At 38.9% G+C, this 17,553-nt stretch overlaps 2 protein-coding genes across 4 annotated transcripts; one reads left to right on the top strand and one right to left on the bottom strand.

The window, feature by feature from the left end:
* Positions 1–14: 14 nt before the first annotated feature.
* tbc1d8b (TBC1 domain family member 8B) lies at positions 15–10,352 on the top strand. 2 transcript variants are annotated; one of them, XM_008332954.3, is made up of 21 exons: positions 15–300; positions 1,054–1,164; positions 1,719–1,837; positions 2,028–2,253; positions 2,495–2,735; positions 2,972–3,179; positions 3,299–3,466; positions 3,575–3,736; positions 3,930–4,080; positions 4,413–4,627; positions 4,961–5,078; positions 5,171–5,456; positions 5,548–5,677; positions 5,765–5,863; positions 6,238–6,306; positions 6,421–6,661; positions 6,755–6,820; positions 7,343–7,435; positions 8,001–8,048; positions 8,127–8,224; positions 8,531–10,352. In XM_008332954.3, exons 1-21 carry the CDS (start codon positions 174–176, stop codon positions 8,954–8,956), a joined length of 3,402 nt encoding a protein of 1,133 aa, XP_008331176.1. In that variant the 5' UTR covers positions 15–173; the 3' UTR covers positions 8,957–10,352. The 2 variants fall into 2 exon arrangements, with proteins under 2 accessions (XP_008331176.1, XP_008331177.1); XM_008332955.3 differs by lacking the exon at positions 7,343–7,435 and having other exon boundaries at positions 17–300.
* A 2,523-nt stretch (positions 10,353–12,875) lies between these two features.
* gja2 (gap junction protein, alpha 2) lies at positions 12,876–16,966 on the bottom strand. 2 transcript variants are annotated; one of them, XM_008332959.2, is made up of 2 exons: positions 16,368–16,966; positions 12,876–15,053 (listed from the first exon to the last, which is right to left on the bottom strand). In XM_008332959.2, the coding sequence occupies exon 2, from the start codon at positions 15,029–15,031 to the stop codon at positions 13,967–13,969; it is 1,065 nt and encodes a 354-aa protein (XP_008331181.1). In that variant the 5' UTR covers positions 15,032–15,053; positions 16,368–16,966; the 3' UTR covers positions 12,876–13,966. The 2 variants fall into 2 exon arrangements, with proteins under 2 accessions (XP_008331181.1, XP_008331180.1); XM_008332958.2 differs by having other exon boundaries at positions 12,877–15,089.
* Between the last annotated feature and the right edge of the window lie 587 nt (positions 16,967–17,553).

Genomic DNA, 17,553 nt, shown 5'->3' on the forward strand with positions numbered 1-17,553 from the left:
AACTCTTAGCGGCGATGGAAATGTTACCCGTCGACGTGGGAAGGAAAGAAATAAGGGAGGAAAGGACTGATACACAAACAACAAATGTCTATTGGTCTTAAGTGTTGTTTTTGTTGTCACTAAACGTGTCATGAGAATTGAGTGTTTAGAGACTACTTAATGACGTTTGAAACATGTGGCTGAAACCCGAAGAAATTCTTTTAAAAAATGCCTTTAAACTGTGGCTTACGGAGAAGGATAACGAGTATTTCGTGATGCAGAGGAGACGAGGGTACGGGGAAGGTGGCGGGGGTTTGACGGGTAACGTATAATGTTTTCGCTCAAAATCAGCTCCAGCAGTTCGGTTATTTAATAGAGTGGACTGTAGCTATGCTAACCCAGTGTGTATGTGTTTGCGTGTGTGCGTATGCATACGTGTATGTGTCAAGGACAGTCGCTACTGGTCGACAATCCATTTTCTAATAATATTTTTTAAAACATCCTCTCCGCAACAGGTCTCCAACAAGTCAGGATGTAGGAAGTGACAGCTGGTTTGTTGTTGTCAACACGACTGCAGCATCTTTCTGTTTATCCGTTCACATTTCTTTTGCACATAATAAATTGTCTTTCACAATTTAATTGCACTCGAAATTTATGGTTTAGAGTCTTCCAAAGATGACATGGCATTTCATAGACATTGCAGCATGTACAGCCCAACTTGCAATGGCTGTTTAGGGTTCGAAAACAAGGTCCAGACTATAAAGTTAGAAAGGACAGTGAAACACACATACAGTTAATGTGCTTAATTAAGTGGACTCCCAGTTCAGCTAAACCCTAACACACACACACAGATTTCACATAGGGAAATCTATAGATATATTATTTTATATAATATTATTTTGTTGAATAATATTTTTGAAATGAGTATTACCCAACATGCATGCTGTGCTTCCAAATGTAATAGCTATAATGAATAAATCCACCAGCTGTCTTTTGCAATTAAAAATGCTTTGCAATGTCTGTGCCCTTGTGTGGCCGGATTGCTCATAAATATTACCACACCTAACATTACAGGCCTCCTGGTGGGAACACTGGATACAGTGTTGGACTCAACATCAAAAGTTGCTCCCTATCGTATTCTTCACCACACACCTGACTCCCAAGTGTATTGGTCCATAGCATGTGGTATGTCATTGCAGTTTACCTCTTTTGCTTGCAGAACCTTTTGAAATCAAAACTTAAATTGCAACTATCTTAGTTATGTTTATATAGGAAATGCTTGTTGCAGCTTTAAATAGGCAAATAACATGTGTTTTCATTAAGCAAGTCTTGTCTTTTTGTGTCACACTGGTAGTAGAGCCAACCTTAATCACTGTCTGCATACATTGAAATTAGTGTGTCCTCAAAGTGTGCTTAGCGAACTTAATGATGACTGCTGCACTACTCTGTGCCACTCTTCTTTTTTTTCTGTGCCTCATGGTGCGTGAGAGTAGACTATTATGTACTGTTGCACATAAGAAGTAAAGTAAATGTCTTGATGCCTTTCCTCAGTACACAAACATCTCTGGTAATGTGTAATCCTTGACAGGATTCCGTTTCAGTTAGAGGCTGCAGCTTATCAACATGAAAATGTTATTATATTGTTTCTTAGCATTCAGGCCCAAGACATATTTATAATGGTTAACAGTAGGATTTTGTTGTATGCTTTTGTTGACATTTTTTTTTTGATATGTGGTCAGGTGTCACCAAGGATGAGATTTTTGCGCACTGGGATTGGCTGCAACAGAACATCATGAGGACACTCTCTGTTTTTGACTCCAGTGAGGACATCACCAGTTTTGTGCAGGGCAAGATTAGAGTAAGACTCCATCATAATTAAATCCTTACATCTCTGATTAAGTCCTGCTGACAGTGACTTAAAAAAAACATAATAGATAATTCAATCCTTACATCTCTGACAGTGACTTAAAAAAAACATAATACATTTTGGTTTTGTGTAATAATTGCAATTTTGAATCTATAGGAAGTCTTTATCTTTCATGTGTTAGGGTCTCATTGCTGAGGAGGGCAAGACATCCTTAGGGTTAGAGGATGATCCAGAAAAATTCCGTGAAGCACTTCTTAGGTTTGAAAAGTGGTTTGAGCTTCCACCACAGGAAAAACTGGTCACATATTACTCATGCAGCTATTGGAAAGGAAAAGTGCCATGCCAGGGTTGGCTCTACCTCAGTACTAATTTTCTGTGCTTCTATTCGTACCTGCTGGGATCTGAGGGTAAGACATTTAATCTGGTAAGATGACTATAGATATAGATAATCAGATGTTTCAGTTCACTTGACAAATTTTACCAGTTTGCAATCCACATTTAAAATGTGCGTGGCCTGTATTGGTTTAATAGCATAAATGTTTTTTTATTTAAAAAATTGGTGAAACATATGGATGTCAGGCTAGTATTGCCTATATTCTATAAAACATACATATCTGACATTCCTTCTCTACTTCTAAAAATTTGCAGTGAAATTGGTAATCTCCTGGGATGAAATCTGGAAGCTGCAGAAGACTTCTAATGTGATTCTGACAGAGAGCATCCATATCTTGGCTCATGGGGAGGACCACTACTTCTCCATGCTTCTACACCTTAATGAAACCTTTCTTATCATGGAACAGCTGGCTGACTACTCTATTAAACGTCTCTTTGATAAAGAGGCTTTCATCGGGGAGCCAGCGCTCTGTGATCCTGTTCAAGTTACCAAAAGGTACTGTGCTGCTACAAAATAATCATTCTTTGATTTTTATTGTTTTCCAGTTAACCATTTTATTTGACTTATTTTATGAAACACTATAAATATTCAGTATAAATATAAAAATTAATTATTTCCCCCCAAAATTCCCCCCAAAAAACACTTCATTTGGAGATTGTCAATTTCTGCTTTATTTAATTCACAGACACTTCATTTGGAGATGGTCAATTTCTGCTTTATTTAATTCACAGAGGATTGGAGGCCTATGCACGGAGTGCACAGTTTCGGACATTTTTCAGACTTCCAAAACAGGAAAACTTGTTAGAAGTTCATGAGAGCTCCCTGTGGCTGCCTTTTAGCCACTACAACACACTTGGCAAAATCTGTATTTCTGAGAACTACTTGTGTTTTGCCAGTCAAGATGGAAGCCAATGCTACGTCATCATTCCTATGCGAGAGGTAACATCAAATAAAAAGCAATTCATTAGACTGATATAAAATACTCAGAGTCTCATACTGCACATTGAATACTGATGAAAAGTAAAAACCTACACCCTGTTAACCCTGTCTTGTTAAAGCTTGCTAGTGTTGAGCAGCCAGATGCCACAAGCAGAGCTGTAACTGTGTGCGTACGCAGTAAGAGGGCACTGCGTTTCTCCGACGTGCAGAACTATCAACAGCTTGCTAATACAATCCGCACTCGGTGTGGCATCAGTGCCAGCCCTCAGCACTCTGCCTCTTCACAGGTAAAACGTTTCAGATGTTTAAATGTCTCAATTAAAGATTGTTTTGTCCGTGCATCTTGTGATCCTGTGGTTACTCACAGGGGATCATTATTTTAATTTATTTTTAAGAGTATACAAGCGCAAAGTCGTTCCCATATCAACCATTTTGAGGACAATACAGAGGAGGCAAATCTGAGGGTGCAGCAGAAAGACAGCAGCAAGACTGTAAGCACCGAAGCTCTCATGACTGTTTTCCACCCTCAGGATGTTGAAAACCTTGATCCAAAAATGGTAACTACAACAGTTCTGTGCAAATTAATAATGGCTTTTCACTGATGACAAACATGCTTAAGATCTCTTATTTCTATACATGTAACAACAGTGCTGTGTGTGAGATTATTAAATTATGCAGAGTTGGCAAAAAATAAAAATAAGGCATGTACAGAAGCTGTTTATCAAAACAGTAAAATTTTGTTTTTCACAGCTCAAAGAAAAGATGAAAGAACAGTCATGGAACATACATTTCTCCGAATACGGTCGTGGTACAACTATGTTCTTCACCAGGAAGACACGAGACCTCATTGTCCGTGGTGTTCCTGAGGCCTTGAGGGGAGAGCTGTGGATGCTTTTCTCAGGTATTACACATTCATTCTCTCTATGTTATCTACAGTAATTATTAGGAATGTACCATAACTTTTTTCTTTTGAAAAAAAACCTAGTGCACCAACAAGTTAAAAATATATGAAAAATACACTGACACAAGTTACATTCAAACATTTCTATGTGAACACAACACATTAAAGTTGCTATTCTTCCTCCCTGTTTGGAACATATATTGCAAATAGCCAGCGATCTGCCTTCTTCTGATAAGTCTCACTTATCGTGGACCCCTAGTAATTATTACAGCTGTCAGCTCACTTAATCACTGTGTAATCACTGCAGCACCTGTTTTGTTCTTTTTCTACAGGAGCAGTGAATGACATGGCCTCACACCCAGGCTATTATACTGAGCTAGTAGAACAGTCGCTGGGCACAAGCACCCTGGCAACAGATGAGATTGAAAGAGACTTGCACCGTTCTCTCCCTGAGCACCCGGCCTTTCAAAGCGATACAGGAATCTCAGCTCTGCGTAGAGTCTTGACTGCCTATGCCTACAGGAACCCCAAAATAGGATATTGCCAGGTACTGTATATATTATTATTCGTGCAGGTTTGATGTTAAAGTTGTGGATCACGGTGTGGTAGTGTGTTTTTATTGTCTGGCCTGTGCCAGTGTTAGACGGCACCATATTAACAGTCAGTCAGTTATAGTTACAGTGGTCGTTCAATCAGATTAAACACCACAGAGACACAAGTGTGTGGCATCAGTATGTGACACTTCTTCTTACCTCTGTGGAGTTCTGGTTCGTGTGGACGTTGTTACCCTGGGACTTTGTTAGGGTCGGTGTTGCCACAGACCTAAGCCATCTGTCATCACTCTGTGCAAATTTGTGTGACCGTCTTTTCTTCTCCTCAGGCCATGAACATTCTGACTTCGGTTCTGCTGCTCTATGCTAAAGAGGAGGAAGCTTTCTGGCTGTTAGTAGCTGTTTGTGAGAGGATGTTGCCAGATTATTTTAATCGGCGAATAATAGGTGAGGGAGCCATTTTGGACATTATTTGGTTTTGGTTGTAATTCTGTGAAACTAATCTGTTTGGAGAAATTCACCCGCCAATTTTTCTTAAGGAGCTCTTGTGGACCAGGCAGTGTTTGAGGATCTCATTAGAGAGAACCTGCCCCAGCTGGTGGAGCACATGACAGACCTGAGTTTCTTCTCCTCCGTGTCCTTGTCCTGGTTTCTCACTCTCTTCATCAGCGTCCTGCCCATAGAGAGTGCAGTCAATGTGGTTGACTGTTTTTTCTACGATGGTATTAAAGCGATTCTGCAGCTGGGCCTGGCTGTCCTGGATTACAACGTGGACGCCCTGATCAGCTGCCAAGACGACGCAGAGGCCGTTACTATCCTAAATAAGTCTGTATTATTAAAATCAATGGCAGGGCTAACATGTTCTGGTCATTCTTACCATGTAATACATTAACACCTCCTCCTCCCCCCGCCCCAGGTTCTTTGACAGTGTCACAAACAAAGACAGTCCACTGCCGTCCACAGTGCAGCAGGCATCAGCAGCCATTCACGATAAAACGCCCCACGTGAATGTTGACATCAGTGAACTAATTCGAGAGGCTTACGTGGTGATGACTTGTCTCTAAGTTTTATTGTCACTTTCAGTCAAAGTCGTGGAGTTGGCAGTGCCTTTGACTAATTTGGTTTCTTAACAGAAATATGGAAACATCAATTCAGAGGAAGTTGAAAGCTCACGCAAAAGGAACAAACTTTATGTCATCCAGACACTGGAGGACACAACCAAGCAAAATGTTGTAAGTAGCACAACGTTCAGACATTATGGTGAAATAAAGGCATTTTAACTTTCCACATTCTATGGTGGAGGGGAGTTTTGAATTTAACACATACATCACATGCATAAACACAAAAAGATGCAAATTAGCATAATGGGTATAGGTATTGAAATTTTTAAATAAAAAAGTTTTATTCTTGTAATATAAATTGTAAATATAGTAAGTCAAGGCCTTTTTTTATTTTATTCATATGCTTGCCAGAATACTTCACTGTGCATCAATTCCAAGAAAGGGGAAATGAATGAATGAATGTAATGTTTCTTAGTTGCTCTGATGACATGAATAAAAAGCCATTGTTATAATTGACTGAAGATAAGTCGATAATCTGATTTTAGAATCGAGTTGTGGCTCAAGACGTTCGATTCAGTGCCTCGCAACTCGACCAGCTGTACAATTTGTTCAAGGTCAGCCACAAACATTTCCACATTTTCAAATGTTTTGCATAACTGATCAAGCGTCATGATAAACAAAAGCCGAGAGAAATGACAAAATGTACTTTTTTCTCCTTCAATGTTTAGAGGCAACATTTCTTAAGCTGCTACTGGATGATGCAGAGTCCAGCTCTTCTCCACCATGACCCCAGCCTAGCCTATCTGGAACAGTACCAGTTGGGTTTCCAACAGTTCACTGTGCTCTTTTCCCTGCTGGAGCCTTGGGCGTTCTGCACAGCTAAGAGCACTCTCTCCCTCTGGGCTTTTCGGCTGATAGACAAGAACCAGGATGGACTCGTCAACTTCAAAGAGTTTTGCGATGCCCTTGGTAGGTTCAGCTTTCCTCATGTATTGCAGTTCAACAAGTATTTAATATAAATATATAGACCTTTGATATATGCTTTATTTCTGTTTTTTTCAGACACTCTGTGCTACGGCTCTTTTACCGATAAGCTGAAATTTCTCTTCAAGCTCCACCTTCCTCCAGGTGAGTGATGCGCAAATATAAACACAATCTATCTTATCTATTCTATTTAATAGTTATTAATTAATAATCCAGATTACCTATCAAAGTTTAGCTTCTTTAATATACATTTTAATCAGAGTGTGTCATTTCTGTTGTTTTTCCACAATTTTGTGGATTGTTTATTAAAATACTAACAATTTGCAAAGTCTGCTGCATGTCCTTTAATTACTCACTTACTTCTTAATCTCTCTTTCTTATTTCGAGGCTAACCAGCACACAGACATATAGACATAGAGAAATGCAGAAATGCTCAGACTCTTAAAAATAATTTGGGTCTGCAGAAAATTATTGATATTTACGTGCATTAGCACAGATCTAGTAACATGCTAATGTCAGGTGTAAGGATTCTGAATGACGTGATAGTCATTCAGGTTGTATATCTGTGTAGTAAATAAAACATGTAGCTGTCATGTTTTTCTGTAGATCTTTCACTTTTGTCTCTTTATCTTTGGTCCTTGTTTACTCACTGTCAGTGTGTTCCAGCTTTTACAGGCAATCCTTTGTATTTAAAGGAGCAAAGAATTCAACAGTTTGTCCCTGTGACTGAAGATTCTTCTCATTTGAGTAGACCTGCTGGTTAGCTTTATTCTTCTCTTTTTACTCTTCCTTTTACTCAAATTTCATGGCTTTCCTTCAGAACACTTCTCTAATTTTGTCCAATGCTGTGAGCGTGGAGTTTGTTCCCTAAGTTTTGTTATCAGAATTAGTTCCTTCTAAAAATCAATGGCTGACACGAGGCTGGTGAAAGTTCACAAAGATTCAGGCAACTTGAAAATCATTGATATAAAAAGGAAAAGAAAAAACATTTGTTAAAAACGCTTGTAATAAGTTGCTGCTGGTGTCATTGGCTTCATCAGCTGTCAATCATTCAACAGTGAGCTCCAGCGTTTTAGAGAAAAATATTTTTGATGGCTGAATTGTGATTAGAAAGAATTAATGTGGGAAATGGCTTTCACTGACCAGCAGTGGCTCTTGGCACAAAATACATTGTGACTTGAACAATTAATGAATTTATACTCAACAAAAGCATTCATTACTCACTACTGTATACAATATGTTGCAAATTTATTTAAAAGTTTTATTTGCATTAAATTATTTTGTCTAGAGGAGGGTTTGTTCACCTGCTCCTTATGATTTTTAGCATTTGACCTACCAGAAGATGGCGTGATAAGGAAAAGCCCTGAAAGAGGTAAAGTAGCAATGCAGCAAAAACAAAAAGGTCCAAAAGAAATACTGTCATGTGTGACAGTATTTTCTTAATTGCCAGGTAGAGGAAAGTTGAACCTCCAGGCCTATCTGACACAATGGCAAAATGAGATTCTGAAGAAAGAGGAGACCATCAAAGATTTACCTCGGATTAATCAGGTACTGTTCTCTAGTGCGTTGACGTGTTTTTTGTTTCTGTGGTGGCAAATATAAATAGTGGATGCTACAGTAGTAGTGAAATTGTTTTTTTTTTCATTGCATTCATTGTATGAGGAACTGCCTGTTAGTTTGGGAAGTATTTCCAAAACTAACCTTGCACCGTCCACAGCTAATTTTTTTATTTTTTTATTTCGATATTCTGAATCCTGACTATATTTCAGTAAAAGTAAGTCCTTGCCACTTAATGGTGAACTCAATGTGCATGACCTGATGTCTCTCTTACCTGCACCCGTCTTTCTGCCCTAGACTCAGTTCATCCAGTTTTCAAAGACTCTGTATAACATCTTTCACGGCGATCCGGAGGAGGAGTCTCTTTATCGAGCCGTGGCCCATGTGACTAGTCTACTCCTGAGGATGGAGGAGGTGGGACGGAGGTTGCAGGAGCCGAGCAGCCCGGTCCAGTCCACAGGGTCTCCCAGCAGCTCTGCTGAAAAGGACGCAGTGACGGAAGACACTGGTGACACCGAACAGAGCCCAGAGAGCTCACACTCCGGCTCACACAGCAGTCAGAAAGCAGAGTCTAGTGACGAGTGGTCCTTTTCATTTGAGCAGGTCCTCGCTTCTCTGCTGAATGAGCCGGCCATAGTTGGCTTTTTTGAGAAGCCTTTCGACATACAGGCTAAACTGGGACAAGCTAAGGTCGCCCAACTGAAGCTCAAGGTTAAAAAGTGAAAAGAATAAAAGTGGTTGTATTTACTTGGCCATAGAGTCGTGGATGTTGGCGAAGAAGACTGATCTACATGTATATTTAAATATATATAATTATATATATGAGGAAAAATCGTTTTGCTTGTGTGCCGACAGAAAGGCACTCCTCAGATTTAATTATGCAGTTTCATCTTTAATGAAGACTTTAATTCTCTCCTCTAGGCATTGGTTATGAATAAAATACAAATGTATTCTACATACTTCTCTACGTGCCAAGGTGCAAAAAGAGTATAATATTGTGGAGACATTCTCTCTTGTCCCCATGAAGGAAACCTGATAGGAGTGGCCGTCCTGTGTCTGATACGGTGTTTCACTACCACTAACTGCTGTAGTAGGTAAACAGGAGCCTTCGCTCTCAGGTTTGTCCTGATGTATTTGACCATGAATCTCAGTAGCTTTTGCTGTAGAGTGAAACATATTGTTAAGGCTTTTGCTGCTGAGCGTCTGGGCTGCTTTAGTGTTTAGGTAACAGTGGCTATTCACTGGGACAAAATACTTTTCTTTATTTCTTTTTGTTCAGTTTAAGCCTACATTGCACATCTTTATAACAGGAAAGCTTTGCACTTTATAGAGTTATCTGCCTGATGGTCATTATCAGTATCCACCTGGTGCAGGATACGTGTCTAGGAATCGTACTGACTTAGTACCAGTTTTTTATTTTCCTGATCTCTTCAAACAGCCAATACTTAACTCTAACTTTGCTTTATTTATTTATGAAACCTATAACTGAAGTCAGAACGTTCTGTCTTGATAAAACAATATTTAGCCATTTACCACTAACTGCTTTCTGTGTATCCCCCGAGCGTTGTTTAGAGTCTTTCAGCAGGTGATCTGACCCTCCATCAGAACCACTGTAGTCAACCTCAGCTTTTTGTCTAAAACCACTCGTTCAGTTTAAACAATGCAGAATCAACAGCAGGGTTGTGAAAATCTAAATCTGTGGAACAGCTCACAGAGGAGAGGGCGCTGTGCCACGCAGACGGTAGACATTACAGTGAAAGGAAATCTTATAACGATGTATGTTTACATAAAAGTTCTAAAAGTAAGCTATAACTACAACTAATGATGTCTTCTTCTGTCTGCTGTCCTTAAAGTTTTGATGTCCTGCACACCTGCGTGCAGTAGTATGTTGTTTACTGCTTTCTCAGTTTAATCATTTTGGATTTCCTGACCACATGGGAAGGAGGTTACTAATGTCCAAAACCATTTCTCTGTTGATGTGTTTAGGGCATTGGGATCACTTGATACCTTATCTAATTTGTCGAACAATGTCAGTAAACATGTTAAGGTGTTTATCAGTTAGATATAATTTGAATGTAACAAACGAGTGCATTAAAAGGGAAGCAAGAGAAAAAAAAAACGTATGTCAACTTTCTTTTACTTATACAGATCAGTAGAATGCTGCTGACAGGTGACATTTGACATGACTTTGGTGCAAATCTCTACTTTGAAACGTGTTTCTTTTGCACCTTAAAGTCCACCTGCGTTTTTGTCCGTCCTCGTTGTGGTGGGGGACAAACACTGCTGCTGTGTGAGACTGCTGTTCCACAAACTTCTGCCACTGTGTTACAGTTACAGTGTTTATGTTGGCTTTGCTGTAAATGTAGGGCAACGCCTGCTGCTGCAGATGCAGCATTCTGACGTCATTGAGGTCGTTTTCCATTTTCCGAACACTTCACACAGCACTTCAGTTTATTACAGGATGAAAATTATGTACAACTATGGAGCAGAGTGGAATTTTTTTTTACCCTTTGCCATTAATAGATGTATAGTATATGGCATATATATATATATATATATATATATATATATAGGGTTTCTTTGTTAATGTCTGGTTCCTGTGCCTTTTTATTGGTTGTTTGTTTTTGTTTATTTGCTTCCGTCTGGGTGAATAATTGCACTTTTTTTTTAAGATCATGTAAGTGCTGGAAAATCTGAGAGACATTTGTGTATATATGCCTTTGCTGCAGAATTTTCTCTACAGTGGATTCACATGTTTTAGAGCTCTGTCTCTTCTTCTGTTTGTTAATTATATTTTTGCATAAGAAATATCCACAGGATAGCTCTGGTTTAATCACAATTAGTCATGATTGTTTGTGACAACATTCCTAAATCTGTATATTGCCGAAACAGAAAGACGAATGACAGCAGTTAGATGTGTGTTTCACAACTGTTTTCAATTGTGATAAATTCAACGATAGGATATAATAAATATGCAAAAAAAAGTCTAGAGAAATATGCAAAAGTATGACTCGAAATGTATCTTCAGTGTGTTGGTGGATTTTAGTGTGCATCTTGGTGGCTTGTAAGATGCATGGAGAGCTTATGTAAAATGTTAATCTGGTTGTCAGCTGTAGACTGATTTACTGCCCTGTGCTCGTTGAGACCAGACCGGACACAAGCCGGACGTCTGACCTGAATTTGAAGCCTCTGCCAACATGTGTTGGCAGTTTGAATGATATTTTAAGCACCTGCAGTGTGTGTAAATAACCTGTGGATTGACGGACTGTGTATTAGAGCATAAATAGGTGAATAGACGATGAAACAATGGGATATACAGTGTGCGCCATTCTGCCCATGCATTTAAAAATCTGATTAAATTCATGTGTTATACGGCGATTATTGCTATTCCTTTTTTCATATTTAGGATCAAAACTATGGTGTAATATATTGTACAATATGAATTACAAGACCTCAAAAGGGACAGTACTCACTTTGAGTCAAGGGCAGCACTGGGACACATGAGTCAACAGTGTGTGCCGTCTGGGCTTGTTCTGCTCTTTATTTTACTTAACATTTTGGTGACATTATCTTGTAACGCATTTATTTTCTTTCTACGAATAATTGTTTTCTGAATCAGTATTTTGTGTGGCGGCAGCATCTGGTTTGACATTTTTTGTCCTTCTTTTCAAAGCTTTAAATCACAAAAATGTCAGGGATATTTACCCAAGGTCTGTTCTTCTTGAATGCTTATAGCAACAAAGGAGAAGGATCCTTTGAAAATAAATTCAAAAAAGGACATTCAGCCAGACGTTAAAACGTGTACTTCTACTCCACCACATGGTCCTTGTGTAAACTGCTTCAGTTAGGAATTCTAAGTCATTACTTGTTGAATCAGTTGTTTGTATTTATAAACCCACATAAATAGGCTTACCCTTAATTTTCATAATGGAATAAAGTAGCTACAAAGCTACATTTTGAACAGGAAAGCCCTTTAATTTTAAAAACACCACACTAAAATATATTTAATCATTTTGCTGGACCTGGTTCATTTTGAATTATGTGTTTTGCACGTGAAGAAATTTGATTTGAGATGCTCGGTTAAGTGTTTGTTGTAATGTTACGCCTGAATGACGTTATCTATGTCAGTGATTTGACTTTAAAAACCTAATAAAGATTTATTTTAAGATTAATTTGTTGGCCATGTTGTGAACACCTGAGCCCCTCAGGAAACTGTGTGCAAGTAAATACAAATAAAAGGCAGAAACATGGTTTTAAAATGAAGTCATGTGGGCAGTAGATACTAATAGTTTAGTTGACCTGCTTTCCAAAAGTTGCTGATTAAACGACCTGACTGACCGGACATAACTTAGCTGTAAAAGTCAGAGGAAGAAGACGCTTCAGTGCGTTTAATTTGGTTTAACATTAAGGAGTTTTAGTTATTGTGTTCAAGTCTACCAAAGGTCAATCCTCGGTGACCTGGTGATGTGTCAGTCATGGACATCACTGCTCACTGTGACAGAACAGTAACTAAAATAGCCTCCAGGTTGAATGTCAGAAGTGGCCTGTAATAAATCATTATAGCCTGTGGTGTCAGCGTTTCTGATTGACAAGCCAGTCTCTGCCTGTCAATCACTCTATTCTGGCTCACAACTTTACCGTAACTAACGTAGTGTGTTTTTTACAATAAAATAACATAATATATCAGCCAGAAATGTGACAGGCAAGAATGAGGAAGACATGATGGTAAGTCAAAAAAGAGATGTTTTAATCACATAAATAACAACTAAAACAAGTTAAGACACTTATCTCAGGAGGATTAAATAATTCAAGCTTTGGTTTGTTTTATTTTCCCAAAACTGAAACAACATTTGAAAGTAACTCATATTCAGTCCTTGGACCGAGACCAAGAAATTCTCAAAGCATTTATTTTTTTCGGGAAACAACCCAAACGTGTTTAGACTTAAGATGAGAAATAGCTAAATTAATTTGTCCTTTTCATGGCCTTTTTAAATTTATCCAAAACCTTTTTTTAATTTACCCCAGTACATATAATCAGTATCATATTGACCATAAATATTAACTGTATTAGGAAGACGGCATTACAGTTTATGATCAATAAAACAGTAGAAAACAGTTCGGGCTCCCAGTTAATATTACCTTTTAAAAAGAAGAAATCAGTTCAGTCATTGTATCAAAATGTCATCAAAACAGAAATATCACCAAAAACAAACTGTAAACTATTATGTCATTAGTTTGTGATATGTTGACTTTGGTGCTTGATACTTCAGTAACCCCTGTTAGAAGTGTACAGTACATGGCCCCTGTAGAAGTTTTTTTCTTTTTTTTCTTTTTTCTTTTTTTTTTACAAAGCTTAAACAAATGCTGGTAATCCCTCATACAAGTACGTGTCAATGTAGTTTTCTTTTTTGGCATTATTGTTGTAAACCAGTCGTTCCAACTAGTAAACCTGAGCTTAAAGTCCCAACATTGTGTGGCGCTGCTGATCTAGGACACTCTTGTAAAAGAGATTGCTAATCTCAGAAGGTTGTCCTGGTCAAGTGAATACAGTTTGTGTTCTGGGCATATGAAGTACAAGGCTACAGTAGTGTGGGTATAAAAAGGTACTGTAGATAAACAGTACCTCTACATAAAAAGTGCAATCCTCCCTGAGGATCTTCTAATTTGTTTATAAATGTTTACTGAATGTTTGAATTCATGATCCCCAAGTTAAAAAGAATAGACAGAGAACAACTAGATTTTCAAATCATTTAACCTGGTCTTGTTGTTGCTGTGCTTGCTCGACTGACTGTTCCTCCGCTGGTTCTCAACAGGCATTTCAAAGGCCGTGATGGAGTTTTTTTTCTCCTTCAAGTCATCCTCTGATTTGCCTTTTCTCTCCACGGCCATGTTGTCTCTGTTCTGCTTGTAAACCACCTTGCTGTTGTAGGGGCTGTAAGCAGAGTTTGGTTCACCAATGCCGTATTTGGGGTCTGTAGCGTAAGGCTCTGGCACAGCGGTGTGCCCAGAGAAGTAGTCGTAGCTTGGTACAAAGGGCAGAGCTGCTTCTGGTAGATGCCTGGGGGCCTCAGGTGATGCGTGTGACCGCCTGTAGCGGAGGCCCTGGTGGCATTTAGTGAAACCGAGATGGTACATTTCCACCAAGTTAAGTAGCAGTGAGATGCAGGCCACCGCAAGCATGAAGAGGATGAACACTGTCTTCTCAGTAGGCCGGGAGATGTAGCAGTTCACCATGTTGGGGCAGGGCCAGCGGTCACAGGTGTACATGGCCTTCAGCTCGAAGCCGTACAAAAAGTACTGAGCCACAATGAAACCCACTTCGAACAAGGTCTTAAAGATAATGTTGAACACGTAGGTTCGCAGCAGTGCGCCCTTTAAGCGCACATGACCTTGGTTATCTTTGACCGAGGCCTTTTTGGCCTTGATTTCAAGGGACTTCTCATTTTGGATCGCCTCCTCCCTCTCCTTTTCCTTTTGCTTTTCCTTTTCCTCCATGCGGACAAGATGGAGGATGTGGCCCAGGTAAATTAGAGTCGGTGTGGAAACAAAGATAATTTGCATCACCCAAAAGCGAATATGTGAAATAGGGAAGGTCTTGTCATAGCAGACGTTCTGACAACCAGGTTGCTTGGTATCGCAGGTGAAGCCGGACAGCTCGTCACCCCACACCTTTTCAGCTGCCGTTCCCAGAACCAGGATGCGAAAGATGAACAGCACAGTCAGCCATACTTTGCCCACCACTGTGGAGTGTTCCTGCGCACTCTCCAGCAGCTTCCCCAACAAGTTCCAGTCCCCCATAGTGGCTCCGATATGGACAAAACTGCTTTATTTAGAAAAAACAAAAAAATAGAAAAGCCTGTGAAGACAAGAAAAGTCAATGTGAAATCTATAAATATTTCACAGTTAGGAGAATTTAAAGCAATCTTAATATTAACCAACAAAAGGTACAACGGTGTTGGTAGAATACCATACAAAAACTAAACTATAATATGATCTGTTTTTGTTTTTTTTAATAGGGAGACGTTTGTTGTAGTTTGGTCTGAAATACTTGGAAGTCTGTGTTTGTGACTCTGAGGTCACTCCAGGGCAGCATGAAAAAAACTGTGAATACAGTGAAACATATAACATTCGAACAAGAGGTTCCTTCATACAGTAAAGCACACAACAGGCAGCATTAACCTTCAGTTTAGGTTGAAACCAAAGACCAACAGTTTCTCCTTAATTGCCTCTTTCTTTGCTTTTGCACCTGACTGTGAAGCTAACACAATTTGTACATTATAATCACACAGTTGCAGTTTGTCTGGTCGGCACTCTGGTAGAATACCTTCAACTCAATTTTGGAAAACACATGATTTAGCTGAACTCCTTGAACTTTTTGTTCTTCCCTCTTAAAGGTTCAGCTGCCGACATCCCTTTCTAAATGATGGAGCTGTCAGAGACTTGAGTCATGTTTCCAGTCTGCTAGAAATAATATCTGGGTGCGTTTCAGAGAGGTATCAGGTCAGCACGGCAGTAAACAGTTCAGACGTGTATAGAGACACATTTTTTTGCACTTTACCATCCTCCTCATACCGTGCTGCTCCAAACACGTATTCAAAAGCAGGACTATATATAAAAAAGTGCAACCCCCGATATTATCTGAGAACTGAAATATTTTTAAAATTGTATAAATTCCAAATAAAATGCTGATGTTTATATTGTGACACTGGACTTTGTGTATTCTCACATACAGTAAAGGTGTGAGAAAACTTGTAGCTTGTGTTCTAAAATATGAAATTCTTTTATAACGGCTTTATTAGAGAGAGATTTCATTTTTTAACATTTAGAGCTCTTTCTTGAGAGAATGAAAAATGCTTTCAAGTTCCACCGCAGTCATATCAAATTCCCGTCTACAGTATACAGTAACAAACACACACAGTGAAAACGTGGTCCTGCTGAGAACCTGTTAGAACACTAATCAGGTGGACATTTAAAAGCAGATCAAAGCTGGAAAAATATATATAATTATTATTACACAATTAGAAGTTCAGTCCAGAGAGTGTGGAAGCTGTGGTGGAGCTAGCTAAGTTAGCTCCAGATCTCAAATAACTATGATAGCTACTGTGCTGTGTATATCAGTGGCAGCGAAACATACCTGATATTGGTCACCTCTAACCGCAGAGCTGATTTGGTTACTTGGTGACTGCCATGTTTTCCTTAGCCCTGAGGAAAAGGCATTAGGCATTGAGAGAGTTCTTTGGGATAGTTCCTAGTCTGATGTTAACTCTACTTAGTGCTCTTCAGTCATCACCAGCAAATCCTGTCCAGCAGCAGAAATTAAAAACGTTGAATTCTGCCTGACTATGGAGAAGGTTATAGCTTTTCACTTAAGAGGTGTCTCTGCTTAAGTGAGTGGCAGCCAAGCAGCCCAGTGAGGGTGAAGGTTAGCCTTCCATGTCAGTGAGTGCTAAATATAAGTCATGTTTGATGGGAGTGGCCTTGTTTTTACTCACATGGAGAGCTGACCCTTGTGATTGCTACAAACTGTACATCCACTGCTTTGGGTCACTGCGAAGACAAAAATACATTTACATTTCCAAAAAGCAACATTTTAGTGTCACTTGTTATTGAACTGTAGATGTCACTTTAAAGTTTATGACTAAGTAAAGTCAAATTGCAATATTCTTTTCAAGTGGATGTATAAACTAGCCATTTTTGGAGTGTGAATAATCCCTTTTTAATTTTTTATGTATGTTCCCGTTATAATTGTTTTTTATGAAAGATATCATTCAACAACAAAGTTATTAAATAATTAGTAATACATTTATGTTTATATATTAGATTTTTGTTAGCAAGTAGTTGTTTGAAATTAATCCAGAAAAAAGCTTAATAGCTAAATAAATGAACATTTATAACTATGATGAATAAATGATGTTTATATTATTTTTGTTTTCCAGCTTAAATGACATAAACATAAACTAGTTTGTGTTCATGTGTATTTTGTGCTTTTATTAGACTCACCACTGTAGGGCATTTAGGGCATTTTAGCTGCGGGGGCGGGGGGCAGCTGTCCCTCTGGTCAGTCATTGTCAGCTTCACACTGACCCCTCACATGGCCAGACTATTGATAACTCAAAACTCTGCACTTTGGCCCTGAGAATAGTAATCAGTGTGAGATGTGTCCCCACAGGTGGCAGATTGGCATGCAGGTTCTGGTGTCCAAAAAAGGTGATGGTGCCACTGAAAGCTGAGAAGATTTATTTGGGGTATATTTCTTTGTTTATATCATAGATACACTGCTTACAACTGAAAATAGGCTTTGATATGACTGCAACCTAATT

Source organism: Cynoglossus semilaevis, chromosome 19 (genome assembly GCF_000523025.1).
Source record: "Cynoglossus semilaevis isolate Cse_v1.0 chromosome 19, Cse_v1.0, whole genome shotgun sequence".
In the NCBI taxonomy this organism is placed as follows: Eukaryota; Metazoa; Chordata; class Actinopteri; order Pleuronectiformes; family Cynoglossidae; genus Cynoglossus; species Cynoglossus semilaevis.

Coding starts and splice junctions, on each gene's coding strand:
- gja2 (XM_008332959.2), bottom strand. CDS start 15,031: ATGGGGGACTGGAACTTGTTGGGGAAGCTGCTGGAGAGTGCGCAGGAA.
- tbc1d8b (XM_008332954.3), top strand. CDS start 174: ATGTGGCTGAAACCCGAAGAAATTCTTTTAAAAAATGCCTTTAAACTG. Junction 1,165..1,718: donor GTATTGGTCCATAGCATGTG/GTATGTCATTGC, acceptor ATATGTGGTCAG/GTGTCACCAAGGATGAGATT. Junction 6,307..6,420: donor AGCTGTACAATTTGTTCAAG/GTCAGCCACAAA, acceptor TTCAATGTTTAG/AGGCAACATTTCTTAAGCTG.